Source organism: Cricetulus griseus, chromosome 2, assembly GCF_003668045.3.
Source record: "Cricetulus griseus strain 17A/GY chromosome 2, alternate assembly CriGri-PICRH-1.0, whole genome shotgun sequence".
In the NCBI taxonomy this organism is placed as follows: domain Eukaryota; kingdom Metazoa; phylum Chordata; class Mammalia; order Rodentia; family Cricetidae; genus Cricetulus; species Cricetulus griseus.
This window is the reverse complement of record NC_048595.1, coordinates 373,363,176-373,379,904: the sequence shown is the minus strand read 5'-3', so window position 1 is coordinate 373,379,904 and position 16,729 is coordinate 373,363,176. Positions and strand designations below refer to the sequence as shown.

Here is a 16,729-nt window from a genome sequence, read left to right as displayed (position 1 = left end):
CTCCTTCCACCTTCAAGACCAGCAGCATCAGGTTGAATCTCTGTCATGCACTAGCTGTCTGGTTTTCCACTGCCTGGAAGGTTGGGGCCATTGTGAGTAGGTTGGACCCACCTACATAACAGAGATGACATCCCTCTCAGGGTCTTTAGAGGAGCCACATCTGCAGAGTACCTTTTGCTATGGAGACTAATTATCCCGGGTTTCGGTGCTGGAGGAGAGACCTGGGCACACGCAGGGGTGGGGGTCTTCTTGTGTTGCCTACCATACCATCTTAACCAAAACCTAAAATAAAGCATATTTGTCGTGGGACATCTAATAAATTGAATGAACACTGATTATGCATGGTCTGACTTAGTTTATCTGGAAAATCCATAAGAGATTGTTCGAATGATTAAACTGATCTGAGAGCATCAGTGCTGTACTTTATATTGTCTCTGTTCAGCTTATCTTTTGAGATAAGATACAGTCTTGCTATATAGCCCCACTTGGCTGGAACTCAGAATTTAGACCAGGCAGGCCAGTGCTGTGAGCCATCATAGGTGTGAACTATCATGCCTTACTGCATATTCTTTTAGAAGTAGAATTGTTGGGAGTTGGCAGGGTCAATAGTAAATAACAAATAGTCTTCTACCCTGATTTTCCACAAATTCCAGTCTTTTAGCCTCAGCCTGGAACTCATCCCATAGACCAGGCCTGCCTCAAACTCACAGAGATCTGCCTGTCTCAGACTCCCCAATGCTGAGTAAAGGTGTATGCCACCATGCCAGGCCACAAGCATGCTTTTGGTCCTGTTTATTGATTTTTATATATTAGGTGTTACACCTAATATATATATTATATATTAAGCTGCCCACATGGCAGCTTGTAAGGCTAGTCACTTTCCCACCCTCTGATCCAGCATCATTCGAATTTGATGGGCATCACGGCTGTGTGAGTATCTATGTGTAGGTCTTAGCAAGGAACAAGGTGTCCTAGGATATGTTTTCTTTCTTGCACAATTTTTTGTTTTCTCTGAAGTTAATAATTTTCCTTTTTGCTTAGTTTTCTAAAAAACATTCGTGTGTGTGTGTGTGTGTGTGTGTGTGTGTGTGTGTGTGTGTGTGTCATAGCACAGAAGGTCAGAGGGAAGTCTGTGGGAGTTTTTTTGCTAGCATCTGGGCTCAAGGGATTGAACCCAGATTGTCCAGCTTGGTGCCGAGCCTCCCACCAGGTCTTCTCAGTTTTCTGTATGTGCTTGCCATTAATTTATTATAGTCCTCTCAATATTTAGTACAACTGACCACTATCTCTCCTCTTCCTCAGTCTCCATGGTGAGAGCCTGATGCCTCAGGCTGCTTGTTCTGTATTGGGGTTCAGTTGCACGTGCTGCCTTGTGCCAGGCTCTACTGCATGCTTCTCCCTTTACCCGACTTGAAAAGGAACATCCTTCAAATCACCCGAGAAAAGTATCTGGAAAAATATGGAATCTTCACCTGTTTGTCATTCTTTTGTTTGGCTTGGTTTTTGTTTGTTTTTAAAGACAAGGTTTCTCTGTGTAGCCTTAGCTGTCCTGGAACTCACTCTGTAGAGTGGGCTGGCCTCGAACTCAGAGATCCACCTGCCTCTGCCCTCCACCTCCCTAGTGCTGGGATTAAAGGTGCACATCTATTCTAATCTTATACATGCCTGAAAATGTACTGAGGTACAATAAGTTTGCTTAGCTGAAAACCCTCTCTCCTCAGGACTCAAGGGTGTCATGTTACATTCTTCTAGTTCCAGGAATTGCCATGCTTCTCAATTCTGACCTTTTGTGTAAGAGCTCTTCTGTCTCTCCTGTCTTTTTTTGCCTAGTGTTTTGGAAATTACCAGAAATTCACCACTGGGGGGGGGGTGGTGGCATTTTAGTGAATTTTTCTCTATTTCCTGGATAAATTATTGAAATGAATATTTGTATTTTCTATTTTACATTTGTCATGTGTTTATGTATATGCACATGCATGCATGAGCTGATCATGAGAGGGCTCAAGGGCAGAAATACTTTTTCCCTCTTATTTTATTTTCGATACGTCCCAACCGCAGTTTCCTCCCCCTCCCCTCCTTTTAGCCTCCCCAACCCCCCAGATCCACTGCTCCTCCATTTCCCTTCAGAAAAGAGTGGGCCTCTTGGGGATATCTGAGGAACACTGCATAACAAGATACAATAAGACTAGGCATAAACCCTCGTATCAGGGCTAGGAGAGGCAACCCAATAAGAGAAAAAAAAGGTCCCAAGAGCAGGCAAAGAGTCAGAGACACCCCCATTCCCACTGTTAGTATCACAAAAACACCAAGCTAACAACCATAACATATATGCAAAGGACCTAGCGAAGACCCATGCAGGTTCTGTGATGGCTACTTCAGTCTCTGTGAGCCCTTAGAAGCCTGCTTAACTGAGTCTATGGTCCGTGTTCTCCACCTCCTCTGGCTCCTACAATTCTTCCTTGGGGGTTTTCCAAGTTCCAAGGGGAGGGACTGGATGGAGATCTCCAATTTGGGCTCTTTTTTGCCTAATGTTTGTCTCTGCATCTGCTCCCATCAGATGCTCAGGGAGACTTCTCTGATGACAAGTGGAATAGGCACTGATTTGGACTTCTGGCTGCCAGGGTGACCTCTGGTAGAGCAGGGAGACAAAAAAAAAAAAAAAAAAAGCAACTCTGTGAAATTCTGGGACTCAGGTGTTTTTTTGTTTTTCAAGACAGGGTTTCTCTGTGGCTTTGGAGGCTGTCTTGGAACTAGCTCTTGTAGACCAGGCTGGTCTCAGGACTCACAGAGATCCGCCTGCCTCTGCCTCCCGAGTGCTGGGATTAAAGGCGTGCGCCACCAACGCCCAGCAGGCTCAGGTATTTTACATGAGCAGAACTCAGGAAAGGGACATTGCCCATTGGTAAATCTTAAGAACATGGTGCATCCGGGGAGTGGTGGCACACACCTTTAATTCCATCACTCAGGAGGCAGAGACAGGTGGATGATCTCTGGGTTGGAGGCTAGCCTGGTTGGAGGCTAGCCTGGAAATCAAGTTCCAGGACAGCCAGGGACACAGTGTCTGGGAAAAACAAAAAACTTGGTCCAAGCAGGGCGGTGGTGGCACACGCCTTTAATCCCAGCACTTGGGAGGCAGAGGCAGGCGGATCTCTGTGAGTCCTGAGACCAGCCTGGTCTACAAGAGCTAGTTCCAGAACAGCCTCCAAAACCACAGAGAAACCCTGTCTCGAAAAACCAAAAAAAAAACTTGGTCCAGCTAACCCTAAAACAATGGTGTTTACAGGCTGGATCACTCCAGTAGGAGTGAGTACCGGTTCTTCGGAGCGACAATAAAGCAAGGACAGGAAAATCAGGATGGGGCAACTATGTTTTGGGCCATGCTTGTAACCCGCATTCAGAAGCTGTTTTTGCTAAAAATCATTGACTCTACATTGACTCACAAGATATCTAAAGCAGCCAAATGCTGTCACTATGCAGTCTAGCCTCTGGTTAGTTCTAAAGAAGACAGATTCAACATCTCACTAAGTTTTAAGTTTTTAGCAGTTTGCCAAAGATCTTTCTAAATGGAAAGCTGCCACCAGAACGTGGTGCTTGGGGTTCCCCCTGGTGGTGGGTTGGTAAGACCCAGGCCACTTACCCTGAGGGATGCAGGAGTGGGGGTGGGCTCTATTTTCAGAGGCTCTGGTAGGCCCATCTTGTTCTAAATCTTGGAGACTATTATTACAGTTTCTGTTTTCTGGGACCTTTCAAAAAAATGTTTTTGAGACAGGGTTTCTCTGTGTAGTCCTGGCTGTCCTGGAACCCTCTCTGTAGACCAGGCTGGCCTCAAACTCAGAGATCCAGCTACCTCTGCCTCCTGAGTACTGGGATTAAAGTGTGTGCCATCACCACCATCAGACCTCTTTCAGTTTTCATATTTGGAAGAAATCTCATTTGGTAGCCTTTGTGTTGTTTTTTGTGATGCAACAACTTCTGGGTATCTTTGATGATACTGCTTTCTCGGTTTCTTTATTCTTCTGTTTCCTTTGTTGCCTTGGTTCCTTCTGTGTTTTATTTCCTTATCCTCTTGTGCTCGGTGATTACAGCTGGCTGATGGTGCTTAAGAATGAGATGCTAAACTGGGGGTGGCACACGCCTTTAATCCCAGCACTTGGGAGGCAGAGTCAGGAGGATCTCTGTGAGTTTGAGGCCTGAAACCCTGTCTCAAAAAAAAAAAAAGAATGAGATGCTAAGCTGGGTCTCTGCTCCTTTTCCAGAGTAGAGCAGAGAGTGCAGCCAATGTTGGCTTCTAGCACCATGTAGTGGGGACACAAGAAGTCTTGAGGCAACTATGTTGTTTTGTTTTCCGTATCTGCGCTTTTCCAGAAAATTCCAGACTACCGTCACAAACCAGTCTGCTAAGGCAGCGCCCTCCCTCCCTTAACTCCCCTGTCTTCTAAGGCAGCGCCCACCCTCCCCTAAGTCCCCTGTCTGCTAAGGCAGCACCCACCCTCCCCAGCAGTTCACTTCTCTGCCCTCTTAGGCTTTGTTTTCAATATAGCTCCTGTAGTATTAAAGGGGCTTCAGACGGGGAGGAAAATATTCTGCCTTATTTTGCTAGAGATCTCTATATTAGATTCTAAAAATTTCAGGGGTGGAAAACAGAATGGCTACCAGAGGCAGTTGAAGGTGCCTGAGGTTACAGATGTGCTGTCTTGCAGGCAGCCTTAGGGACTGCGTTTCGGGGTTGCGTGTAACTCGAGACATGTCAGGGCAGCTCCTCCTCACACAGCACAGATGAACACACAGATTTAAACATAGCTCAGGACTTGGGGGTCCAGCGTGCACGTTATGCCCACAGTCCTGTAACCACAGGAGTAGCTGGGGAGCCGTCCCTGCCCACCGTTTTAAGAGGCTACTGTCTCACTAGGAAAGAGATTGTGTTTCCAAACAAATGCGGACTCCTGACTTTAGAGATGGGCAACGCAAAGACGACGCAGCAGTCCTTTTGTCTCTTGTCTCAGCTGTCAACGCACGGACCCGAGAAGGGATCGGCCGCTCTTTCCCGCTGCTTTCTGCAAGTGGACTCAACTGAAATAAGGGTGCTGGTAAAATAGGCTGACGGAACTGATTGAAGACCGCTACCGGGCGAGCACCGCAGGCCTCTCCGGGCCTCCACACCCGCCCCCGGCCCGCCCCGGCCCGCCCCTGCCCGCCCCGCTCAGTTCTAGACGGGGGCGTTAACCGCCTGCTCCGCCCCGGAAATACGTCCCCGTCTCCGTCCACGTAGCTAGGGAAAAGTCTATCGCGAGAGTTCCGCGTCCGGCGCCCAGATTGCGCGAGACTGCGGAAGGAGCTGGGGCTTGTGGCGCGCGCAGCGGCCGCGACGGACGCAAGATGGCGACGGCTACTATAGCTCTCGTAAGTGAGTCCCTCGCGGCCGGGAGCGGCCGTCAGCTGGTGGGAGTGAGTCGGGGGCCGGGCCAGGGCGCGGAGGGCCCCTGGGTGCGCAGCGGCGTGACCCGGCCTCACACGGGCCCTCTTGTGGCCCCGGCACGCGGGGCGGGGGCGGAACGGGCGCGCGCGGCTGCTGCCGCGACTATGGCTGTAGCTTCCGGCTCCAGGACTCCAGTTTCCGGCCGCTGGGCGGGGTGGGCCGGCCGCAGGCGGCCCCGCTGGATCCCCGCGGGGCGGTCCTCGCCCTGCTGAGGATGGGCGATAGCTGTCTAGGTGGCCGGCGGCCTCAGGGAGCCGTGACGCCTACTCCGGGCTTCCGCGACTGCGCCCGTGTAGGGGACGCGGAAGGGGCAGACCCGTGGCATTTGCTCTGCGCGGTGGTGCACAGAGAAGAGGGTTTCCCATTCTGTTACCCCCACGAAGGAGGGGAAGGACATCCTCCCATGTCTTTCGAGCAGTCACTCTTCCCCTCTCTCTGTTGGAGAAAAGCCGACAGCTAGTGCCTGCCTTGGTCGCAGATCTTGTGGGCATCATAAGACTTTGCTAACCCCATGTCTTGTGCGGGCGAGCTCTGGCCTGCTCTGCTCAGCGTTTTCCCTGTTCAGTCAGGAATATTCCTAGAGTGTCTGCCCCAGGTCTTCCTCCGCACTTACCCTAGGGACCACTTATCTCTTGGATCTAACCCCACTGCAACCCAGCCTTTTATTAACCGCGACCCTCACCCAGAGGGATGGAGCAAGCTCTGAGAAGACTTACACGAAGGTGGCTGGAGGCAGGGCTGGTAGAACCAAGTAGTATACACAGGCTGCCCTTGCTCGGCCCTAGCTGGGAGCTGCACCCTCCTACTTGGAAAGGGGCCCCCGTGCCCCAGCTTGTGTGGGATAGATCACAAGCTAGTGTGTGCCACTCACATCTTCTTTTTTTTTTTTTTTTTTAAATCATGCTTTGCTGCTTGAAGCTACAGGAGCAAATGGTCTTTGTATAGAGACAGGTTGTTGAGTCCTTGGTGACTGTCCTTAGGTGGCTGTGAGATGATAGAAGACAGAGGGACAAAGTATGGAATACTTTGGCCAGCACTGGAGGAGAGTGGATGCCTCGTTTCTGAGTAACCTCCGGTGTTCCAGCAGACTGAAAGGTTACCTGGGGGTCAGCTCTACCATAGCTTGGTGCCAGACAGGTATTGCCATTGTTAAGATGGGCGTGGGCAGTAAGTCTCTCACCATTAAAGCAGTTGGAATAGTCTTTGCTGTCAGTTGACTATTAGGACCCTAGAGTTGTCTTTCTCTTTCTTGTTTTGCTGCATCCACAGTGCTCAGTACAAGCCTGGCTACCCAGGAAACAGCACTGCACCCTGTGAAGGGACCTGAACAGATGGAAGACAGCGTTCTGCAGCCAGTCCTATTCTAGGGGCCTGTCACTCCTGTCGATGGTACTAATAACTGCTAGAACCTGTGGCTTACTTCCCAGAGACTAAGGGACTTCATGGAAGATGATTCCGTAACATCTTCAGTGCTGCCTGAGAGATAGGCCATGCCCCTGCACAAGAGGAGCTTAAGGCCTAGATTTTTAGGTGATTTGCCTCAGGTTATTTAAAATGTATTGTAATGGAAGTAACTCTTTGTTCTGAGATGGTGAAGGGTAGAGCTTGGCTCAGCAACACTGTTCCTCAAGGGGGCTGGCTTCCCCTTTCTTGATTCACTGCTGCCTGGTGTTGGGGAGCATTGTGACTGCAAAGCCTGCTGTTTCCATTGCCCAAGGTGACAGCGTGTGACTTGTTAGGTCTTAAACAGGGATAAAGATGGCTGAGATGCATATTAGTGACTAGCTGTTATAACAAATGATAGTTTTCTCTGGGCTCTCCCAGAGACTAATTGGAACAGAATTCTAGAGAACTCTGTCCTATGGTAAATGGGCTAAATTGGGTGTTTTTCATTTTCCTTTGTAGCTTCCATAGGTGAGCTTTCCCTGGAATGCTTATACCCATTGTCTGCTGCTCTTAGCACTATCCCTGTCCCTGGGTGGCTAGTAAGTTATCCTCGTGCCCCAGGTTCACCCTCTCACTGGTGTCTGGCTAATGCCTGAAGCATGCTTTCACTGTGGGCGTTGAGAAGCAGCTTCTGTTATGTGGATGCCTGTGCCACAGGAGTCGCCGCCATTCCTTTAGTAGTCTCTGGGGCATCATTTCTAAGTCACAGTGGAGCAGAGCTAGGCAGGAGTGCGCATTTATGTTGGTAGCACCAGGAGCAGCTCCAGGTTCAGGCTGGGCTGGCCATAGTCTGCAGTATACTAGGTTGTACTGCTGTCTCTCCTACAGTAGTCTGCTGACCTGAGAGACCCACTTTGTCCAAGTTGGCCAGCCTCTGGCTTTATCTCTAAGAATGGCACAACCATCTCACTGTCTTTGATATTTGTGGAGCATGTTCTTGAGCTGATGGTAGGGTAAGCACATTCTGACTTCTGTTCACGCTGCAATCTCAGAAAAGTCAGGGTGGGTTTTAGGGCCCTTCCATTATGTCATCCTACTCTTACCACATTGCCTGCCTCTACCAAGGTCTGTCAGGTGGCAGGGGCCACTCTGCTAGACCATGTTAAGAGCTCTATCTCCTGATGGCTGCCTTTGGATAACAGTGTTCTCTGTGTTTCCTCTGGGGTGGGTCTTGCCTAGAGTAGAGAGCTAAGTTCTCAGCTGTCTTCCTAGGACAGCTTTGCACTTTGGCTGCTGGGTGAGGGAAGCCTAGATAGGACCAGAACTTGTGGAATTACGGGAATATAAAGGTTGAGCTTAGAGGCCTAGCCCAAGTGTGTATAGCGTTTGATGGAAAGAGTGTTCCTGATGGGAGAATACATCCAGCTGGTCACCCTGTCATCTAATCTGGTTCAGTCTGTCAGCAGGAAAGGGTGGCTTGCCTTGGCCTTGGGCTGGAACACTGCTTGCTCTCTTTTTGTCCCTTCCTGGGAGACTGTCAGCTTGGGCCTCTCTGAGCTGCTGCTCTGGTTTCTGTCAGTGCCCTGGGTGGCTGCATGTGTGCTGGCAGGGCAGAGGGTGTATGGGCAGTGCAGGTGGGAGTGATGCTGGGAGTGAACACTCAGCTGACCTTCTTTAGCCTCCCTTGTTCTGGATGGGGAAGGCAGCCTTCAGCTTTGTAAGAGGAGGGTCTGGGTGATTGGTTTGTGTGACTATTGGTTATGTTTCCTTCCTGCCTACAGCAGGTCAATGGCCAACAAGGAGGGGGGTCCGAGCCAGCGGCAGCGGCCGCAGCAGCTGCGGCGGCAGTGGTGGCAGCAGGAGACAAATGGAAACCTCCACAGGTACTAACCTTACACATCTTTTCCTTCGGGCCTGCCCGTCTGCCTGCCTGCCTGCCCATGCATCCTTGGGCTTAGAGAGACCTTACTGGGCAAGTTGGACATGTGGTTGGGGGGGGAGCCAGTGGCCAGCCTCTGCTTTCTGGGCAGCTAGTGCCTACAGGACTGGGGCCTAGTCCTGCCCCCCTCCTCAGCCTGCTTCTGTTTTGCATCTTGTCTATGGGAGTCCATCTAGCCTAAGCCTGGCAGGGCCTGGCAGTTGGCTAGGCAGGCAGCAGGGGGAGGAGATGGAGATGATGGGAATAACTACAGCCTAGCCCTCAGTGGTGCTGGCTTGGAGCCATTAGCATTGTGCAGAAGGATAGGCCCTCTGTTTCAGAATGGCAATGTTGTGTCTAGAGCCAGAAATAGGGATTTCCATTTTAGCTCTTTGTTTTCATGTAAGTAAAACAACAAAATAACATGTATGTCAAAGCACACGTGTCTTGGGGACACCCACCCCCAATTGCTTCTCTGGGCTTATGGGTGGCTGTGGATAGGTTTTGTTCTCTAGTCACTAACCTATGGGAGTAAGTCTTCTGGGATGTGAAACTGGATGTTGTTGCTAAGTGATAGGTTTTTTATTCCCGCCTCCACAGAGTCTCAACAAGGTTTCAACAAGATAATGTGGTGGCCTCTGATTAGGCCTTAATGGTGTGTGTGTGTGTGGCAGGGGGTGCAGACAGAGATGTTGGTATGCAGCCTGCATCTTGGGAAGTTGTGGGGGCTGAAGCTCTCTGTCCTGACTGGCTGGCCAGTATGCCATTGGTTGGTGGGAGAAGGGCCTTTTGTTCACCAAGACAAAGAAGAGATTGAAAAGTTTCTAGGGGGCTGAGAAGAACTGGTATTTATTTCCATGGTGATAGCCTACTCTAGTGTCACAGCCTCATAGGCCTGGGGCCAGCTGAGAGGGCAGAGGACAGATCTAGTGTGAGCCACACTACAGCCCTTGGTTCCATCCATTGCCAGCTCTTGAGAGACTTTGGGGTCTTCTTGGGACTCTGCCCCGGGGGCCTTATAAGCTTCCTGCCTTTTGACCTTTGACCAGAAACTCAGCACTCTGGCATCCATGATGGGGTTCATGGGGTTTGAGTCCAGCCAAACCCTGCCTGCCTTCTTTGTACTTCAGTCCTTGCCTATTACTCCTATGCTGAGGGCCTTCTCTCTGCTGTTGCTCTCAAAGGTTGTGTCTGAAAGCCTAGAAGAGTCACCAGAGGTATTTTGAACTGGTTAGATACATAGACTGGCTCTATCCATTGCTTCCAGCATCTGCTGGCTCTGACATTGGGCTTTCCCTGTTTACATGGCTGTTTCTCTCCTGCAAACAACTTGGAAATGGCTTTGATAGGAGTAATGTGAACACAATTCTGGTAGCATTCAGTTATGTCTGTGGCAAGTGTCGAGCCCTCCCCTGGCCAGTACCATGTATTCTACATTCATTTGGCTAGGGTGCTGCTCTGTACCTGGCTTCTGGTGTTCTGAACACATGCCATACAGGAGTGTTAATGGAAGTGGGCTGTACCCCTTGTAGAGCTCATGAACTGAAGAGTAACACTCACCGTCTCTGGGAGGCATATAGAAAGAATGTCTTCAGGGCCCAAAATGGGCATTATTGGAAGGAAGCCCCTTACCTTGTTCTAGGGTGGCCTGAGGCCCTGGCAAGGGCTATTGAGGAAACCAAGAGTGCAAGGTAGCCTGTAAGTAATGAATCTTTGATCCTGGTTCTGCTGCCTGGGCTCTGGAGGACAACAGAGGTGGCTGTTCTACAGGACTTGGGACAGAGACTCTGGGTCAAATTGTCAACAAGGGGATAGGCACACTGCTCTCCTATGTTAGTTGCATGAGGAGGCCATTATGCTGCTGGCCCTACAGGATACCTGCCTGGTTTAATATGTCCCACCCATGAGTCATGACTGACAGAAGCCTAAATAGGGATAGCAATGTCTAAAAGGAAGACCTGTATCCTAACCAAGCAAGAAGTAGCTTGTACTGGGGCTTGCTTTTTTACTTTGATTTAAGAGTCTAGGGATAGAGGGCCTGTGGGGTTTCTGGGACATGAGAAATTTTGGATTTGCTGCTGAATAACTCCCTTGTTTCCTACTCCAGGGTGCAGATTCTATCAAGATGGAAAATGGGCAAAGCACAGGCACCAAGCTGGGGCTGCCTCCCCTGACGCCTGAGCAGCAGGAGGCCCTCCAGAAGGTGAGAGTACACCTCCTGGGCACAACTGCTCAGCCAAGGTTGGTGAGGCAGGTCATCCCCCTGTAGGCTGGGCTCCCCAGTGCACCTCACTGCCATCTCTTGCAGGCCAAGAAATATGCAATGGAGCAGAGCATCAAGAGTGTGCTGGTGAAACAGACCATCGCGCACCAGCAGCAGCAGCTCACCAACCTGCAGGTGAGCCCCGCCACCCTCCTGCACACCACTGCTACTATCTTGGGGCTGGCTCTGCTGGAGGCCCTCCTGCCCAGCCTGGGCCAGGAAGCCTTCACTGCCCCTCCCCATTACCTCCACCATTTCCTCCTCTTCTCTGCCTCCTCCTGTGCCTGTGGCCGACTGCCCCCCAGAAGGTGTTATCACTCTCAGACTCTCAAGATTCATTCTCTGGACCACCAGGGTCCTCTCTGAGGCATGAGTGGCCTGGCCTTTCCTCCTGTTGCTTGATAATGCCCCTTCTCCATCCCCTCCCCACTCCTCTCTGTAGCTCTGCCCAGTTCTCCTTCTTGGTCTTCCCACTGGTGCCTCTGGGTCTCCACCACACCCTGTCACCCAGGCTGTGCACAGCCATGGTGGCAGCATGTATGTAGGTTGTGATCCTCCCTACCCCTATGGTCAGGCCTTTATTCCTGGGGCCTTCGACTAAAGGGGCAGTCTAGGGGTATGCTCCACTGGGCCCTACTCTAGGCTGGAGGCTGTGATATCTGTGGGAAGAAGCCTATGTGAAGCTGACAGGTTCCTGGGCCTTGAGCCTTCCCCACCCCCAGGTCCAGCCCTCAGACATTCATACTGGCTGTTCACTGTGCTGTCCATCCCTCTCCTCCCTTCCTTCTGCCCTCGCCGGTCTTGCTGCAAAGGCTGTGGGGCGGGGCACCTGGGGCTCTGAAGCCCCCCTGGGCAGGTGCCAGTGACCAGCCAGAGTGGCCAGCAGTGTGGGAAGGCAGGCGGGCCTCCCTGGCAGGGCGGGGACTCCGCGCCTTGCTGCTGTCTGCGTGAGGTGTTGACGAGAGCGGGAGACTGCTCGGCTCCAACAGACTGAACTCTGTCTTTACTGTCTTTCAGATGGCAGCAGTGACAATGGGCTTTGGAGATCCTCTCTCACCTTTGCAATCGGTCAATAGAAATGCTCACTTCTTCTGGGGCTCATGTCCTTAGTCAGGGCTAGAGGGGGGCAGTGCAGCCCACTGCTGGGGACCTTGCTCCCCTGGCCGGCCCTGCCCGCCAGCTCTGGACGAGCACAGCAGAGCGCCAGGCATGGTGGGGCCAGTGGTGTGGGCACTCACCCCGGGACCGCCCCTGGGGAGGCCTCCATCTGCTCTGAGGGCCCACCTTAAAACTAACCGGCCAGGTAACTGCGGAGGGCAGCCGCGGCAGCCAGCCAGGGAGGGTAGCTGCCAATGCCAGGCTCATCTGTGCCTTGCCACCCCATGTGGGGGATGTACCTGTGGGCCTCCAGTTCCGACAGTCTCCAGGCTGCCTGGGCTCTTGGGTTGGGGTCAGGCCCCTGATAAGAGAGGGGTCCTAACTGTGGCCCCATCACACTCTGGAGGGAGGATGGATGGATGGGGTGGGGGCTGGGGGCCTGAGTGAGCAAGAAAGGGAAGGGCAAATAACTTGGGTCACAGACCTAGCTCTCAGCAAGGGGTAGAGGTCATGTGGCCATGGCTACAGTAAGCAGAGAGTTTGGGAAGGAGATGGCTCTTCCTTGCCCAGAGGCAAGTTGAAGTGGTCAGGCCCTATCCTGGGGAGATCCTGTGGGAAAGACATGCCCTTTCTCTAGGGTATCCACTTGGAGGGCCATCCCTGGATGAGTTGCCCTCACATTTGAGACATACTCTATCTACTCTGGGAATGTGTGTCTGAAAGGGAGCTGTTGACCCTCAGAGGAGCCCTGGGAGATGTGGTCAGAGACCTGTTAATTTGGCAGTCTCACCTTGAAGGGGAGACTTAGTATTCTCTTATCAAGTATGACCTGAAGGACAGATGTGACTTCATGTCTGTGGGGCTTAGAGAAAGGGTGGCTCTACCCTTGGGGCCCTTCATCTGGGCAAGAGCCTGAGGCTTGTCAGGAGCCAGTCTGAGGGAATGGCCCCAAGTTTAGGGTGCCCCTTATGTGAGGAAAGATAGGCCCTACCTGGGTGAGTCCTGTGTTGGTGGACTTTTTAGTCCTCTCTCTTAGGGAGACTGGGCAATCCTTGGCCTGCTAATGTCTGAAAAAATAAACTGGTCTCTTGCCCTTGGGACCTTTGTTAGGGTGAGAGAAGCCCTTGTTTGTGTTAAGGAGTAAGACCCTGCCTGGCCCATGGGGCCCTACCTGTGACTTTAGAGCCCCCTGCCTGGTACATCTATAAAGTGTTGGAAGGAGCCTTTCCCAGGGCATAGGGAGGTCCCTCATTACAATGGCCCAGTTCACTGCTAGTCCTGCCAGCTTCCCAGCCCCAAGAATCCCTGAGGCTTCTTCATTGGGTTCTCTGCTGCCTTGTGATGCTCTTACCTGGGCCATCTCTTGTGGCTACAGTCATGTGCTCCAAGCAGCTCTTTTTTGTGGGAGGTGTTGGTATAGAAGATGTAGAGCACACTGAGTCCTCACCTATGTTTCCCTGCATGAGCAGCTTGCTCCTTGTTCTCTCCAGAGAGCCCCTGTCTGGGCTCCCAAATTCCTTCCCTGGGATCTCTTCTGGGCAATGGCTGCCCTGTCTTCTGCCACCCTCTCTTCTGGCCTCCATGCCAGTAGGTGTCTCTGGCTTGGACAGCTCCTCCTTCCCTCTTCTGTCCCAATACTTGGCTGGACTAGTGGGAGGATCTCCCAACCTAGCCCAGGTACCCGGCCCCAGACTGAAGAAGTGGGCTGAATTACAAGGCATTCAGCCTTGGCTTCTGACCACCTGTCAGCTTTGCTGGCACAGTCTGTCTGGGACCTGGGTGGGCTGGGTACTTTGTCCTGCTGTTGAGCCTGGCCTTCCTTGGGGTGGGGTCCTGCTGACCCCTAAGCCCTGACTGCAAGAGCCCAGCCTGCACTTCACTGCTGTGTGGGGAGCCCTTCCCACTGCAGAGCTGGGCGGGTGGGCCAGGATGGGAGAGGGCTGCTTAATCTCCTGCCTTCCTGACAAGCCAGTGGCTCTCTCCTTCTGTCCTGCTGCAGATGGCAGCTCAGCGGCAGCGGGCACTGGCTATCATGTGCCGGGTCTATGTGGGTTCCATCTACTACGAGCTGGGGGAAGACACCATTCGCCAGGCCTTTGCTCCCTTTGGCCCCATCAAGAGCATTGATATGTCCTGGGATTCTGTTACCATGAAGCACAAGGTAAGCAGATTGTAGCTACTCCGGTATCCTAGCTTGCCCTCCTATCTGCTTTCCTGGCCTGATGGCAACTCCCTGTGTTTAGGGCTTTGCCTTCGTGGAGTATGAGGTCCCAGAAGCTGCACAGCTGGCTTTGGAGCAGATGAACTCAGTGATGCTTGGGGGCAGGAACATCAAGGTAAGGACAGAAGAGTCTTGATCTTGGACCTAGAGCTGAGAATGCTGGAGTGCTTTGTGTACTCACATACAAACAGGCACCACAGGCCTAGGCTGATGGGAAACTGTTCTTGACCTCTTTTAGGTGGGCAGACCCAGCAACATAGGACAGGCCCAACCCATTATAGACCAGCTGGCTGAGGAGGCTAGGGCTTTCAACCGCATCTACGTGGCCTCTGTACATCAGGACCTCTCTGATGATGACATCAAGAGTGTGTTTGAAGCCTTTGGCAAGATCAAGTCTTGTACACTGGCCCGGGACCCCACAACTGGCAAGCACAAGGGCTATGGTTTTATTGGTGAGTTTGGGGAGAGTCAAGGAGAAGAGGGAACCCACCTGGTATTGGGGCTGGCCTTCCTCACTGCTCATCCTGCCCTGCAGAATATGAAAAGGCCCAGTCGTCCCAGGATGCTGTGTCTTCCATGAACCTCTTTGATCTGGGTGGCCAGTACTTGAGGGTGGGCAAGGCCGTCACACCCCCCATGCCCCTGCTAACACCTGCCACGCCTGGAGGTCTCCCGCCTGCTGCTGCTGTGGCCGCAGCTGCAGCCACAGCCAAGATTACAGCTCAGGTGAGAGCTGGTACAGTGGTGTGGGTTTGACAGTGGGTGGCAGGCCCACTGATCCTTTGGGAACTGGCTCTTCAGGTGGTTTTGGGTGGAGGTAGCCAGACTAGAAACTGACTGTGGTTGTCTTTTGGTTGCAGGAAGCAGTGGCTGGAGCAGCAGTGCTGGGTACTTTAGCTACACCAGGACTAGTGTCCCCAGCTCTGACACTGGCCCAGCCCTTAGGGGCTCTACCCCAGGCTGTCATGGCTGCCCAGGCCCCTGGAGTCATCACAGGTGAGTGTGAGTAGGTTAGGTTCTCCACCACTCCTTACCTTGAGGCCGTCTTCAGCTTTCCAACCCATTCTTAACTTTAGTATAATCCTTTGAACCCAGGGCAGGCTGGCTACAGCCAACCAGCTCTCTACTCCTCAAGTAGAGTGCTTGTGTGACTGTTGAACTTGGTTGGTTTTGCTGCAGGTGTGACCCCAGCCCGCCCTCCCATTCCAGTCACCATTCCCTCTGTGGGAGTGGTGAATCCCATCCTAGCCAGCCCGCCAACGCTGGGTCTGTTAGAGCCCAAGAAAGAGAAGGAAGAGGAGGAGCTGTTTACTGAGTCAGAGCGACCAGAGATGTTAAGTGAACAGGAGCACATGAGCATCTCTGGCAGCAGTGCTCGCCACATGGTCATGCAGAAGCTACTCAGAAAACAGGAGGTAGGTGGGCCAGTGCCAGTGCCTCTCTAGGGTAAAGAGGGTATAGTGTGGTTGATAGGCCACAGCATTCAGTTTCCTTTCTTATAGTCCACAGTGATGGTTCTACGAAACATGGTGGACCCCAAGGACATCGACGATGACTTGGAGGGAGAGGTGACAGAAGAGTGTGGCAAATTTGGTGCTGTGAACCGGGTCATTATCTACCAAGAAAAGCAGGGCGAGGAGGAGGATGCAGAGATCATCGTCAAGATTTTTGTGGAATTTTCAATGGCCTCAGAGACTCACAAGGCCATCCAGGCCCTCAATGGGCGCTGGTTTGCTGGCCGTAAAGTGGTGGCTGAAGTGTATGACCAGGAGCGTTTTGATAACAGTGATCTCTCTGCGTGACTTTGGCCTCATTTCCTGGACTTGCACTTGCCCCTTATTTCCTCTGGGTTTTGTAGAGTGTTAACAGTGGTGTCCCTGGGACCAGGCACTCTGCCCAACCCACACTGTAGTGTACATAAAGGTGCAGATACTGCTGGCCCTAAAATCCCTGTCTGAAGTTGGTCCCTTGACCCAGGACGGCTGTGTGTGGGATGTCTTGAATGCCTCTTATCAGTGTTGACAAGGCACCAGTGACCCAGAGGGTGTTGGGCATACTGCGCAGGCGTGAACAGAAGGGATGGGGTATGGGGGCAGGCGTTGCTTTATCTACTGTTGTGGACCGTGCTGGCTTGCAGCACTCGCTCACATGAATAGTGCCGAGAGAGGTTTGAACCGGAGAGTCATTGCGTCTAGGACCAAGACAGCACCTTACACACTGTCGACCTGGAGCTTAAGTTATTACAGCTGCTATAATGGGTCACGCCGGAGCGGGGCGGAAGTCCCGGCATGCCCTGCGCGAGACCGCTACGGGTCGTCGGAGGCGCCACGGCGCGGGGCCTATTGGGAAATGGAGTTTTGAGCCGTG

General features: G+C 52.3%; 1 protein-coding gene across 7 annotated transcripts; it reads left to right on the top strand.

The window, feature by feature from the left end:
• Window positions 1-5,246: 5,246 nt before the first annotated feature.
• Puf60 (poly(U) binding splicing factor 60) lies at window positions 5,247-16,309 on the top strand. Of its 7 annotated transcripts, none has more exons than XM_027404229.2 (12): window positions 5,247-5,400; window positions 8,644-8,745; window positions 10,888-10,983; window positions 11,089-11,178; window positions 12,061-12,111; window positions 14,141-14,302; window positions 14,385-14,477; window positions 14,601-14,814; window positions 14,898-15,088; window positions 15,223-15,358; window positions 15,542-15,777; window positions 15,865-16,309. In XM_027404229.2, the coding sequence occupies exons 1-12, from the start codon at window positions 5,377-5,379 to the stop codon at window positions 16,162-16,164; spliced, it is 1,695 nt and encodes a 564-aa protein (XP_027260030.1). In that variant the 5' UTR covers window positions 5,247-5,376; the 3' UTR covers window positions 16,165-16,309. The 7 variants fall into 7 exon arrangements, with proteins under 7 accessions (XP_027260030.1, XP_027260037.1, XP_027260034.1 ...); XM_027404230.2 differs by having other exon boundaries at window positions 5,328-5,400; window positions 8,647-8,745; window positions 15,865-16,164; XM_027404234.2 differs by lacking the exon at window positions 5,247-5,400 and adding an exon at window positions 6,777-7,006 and having other exon boundaries at window positions 15,865-16,164.
• The last annotated feature ends 420 nt before the right edge of the window (window positions 16,310-16,729 follow it).

Bases quoted from the DNA above. Each gene is read 5' to 3' on its own strand.
- Puf60 (XM_027404229.2), top strand. From the start codon at position 5,377: ATGGCGACGGCTACTATAGCTCTC. The intron at 12,112-14,140 runs GTCAATAGAAAT...GTCCTGCTGCAG, and splicing joins CTCTCTCACCTTTGCAATCG to ATGGCAGCTCAGCGGCAGCG. The intron at 15,089-15,222 runs GTGAGAGCTGGT...TTTTGGTTGCAG, and splicing joins CAGCCAAGATTACAGCTCAG to GAAGCAGTGGCTGGAGCAGC.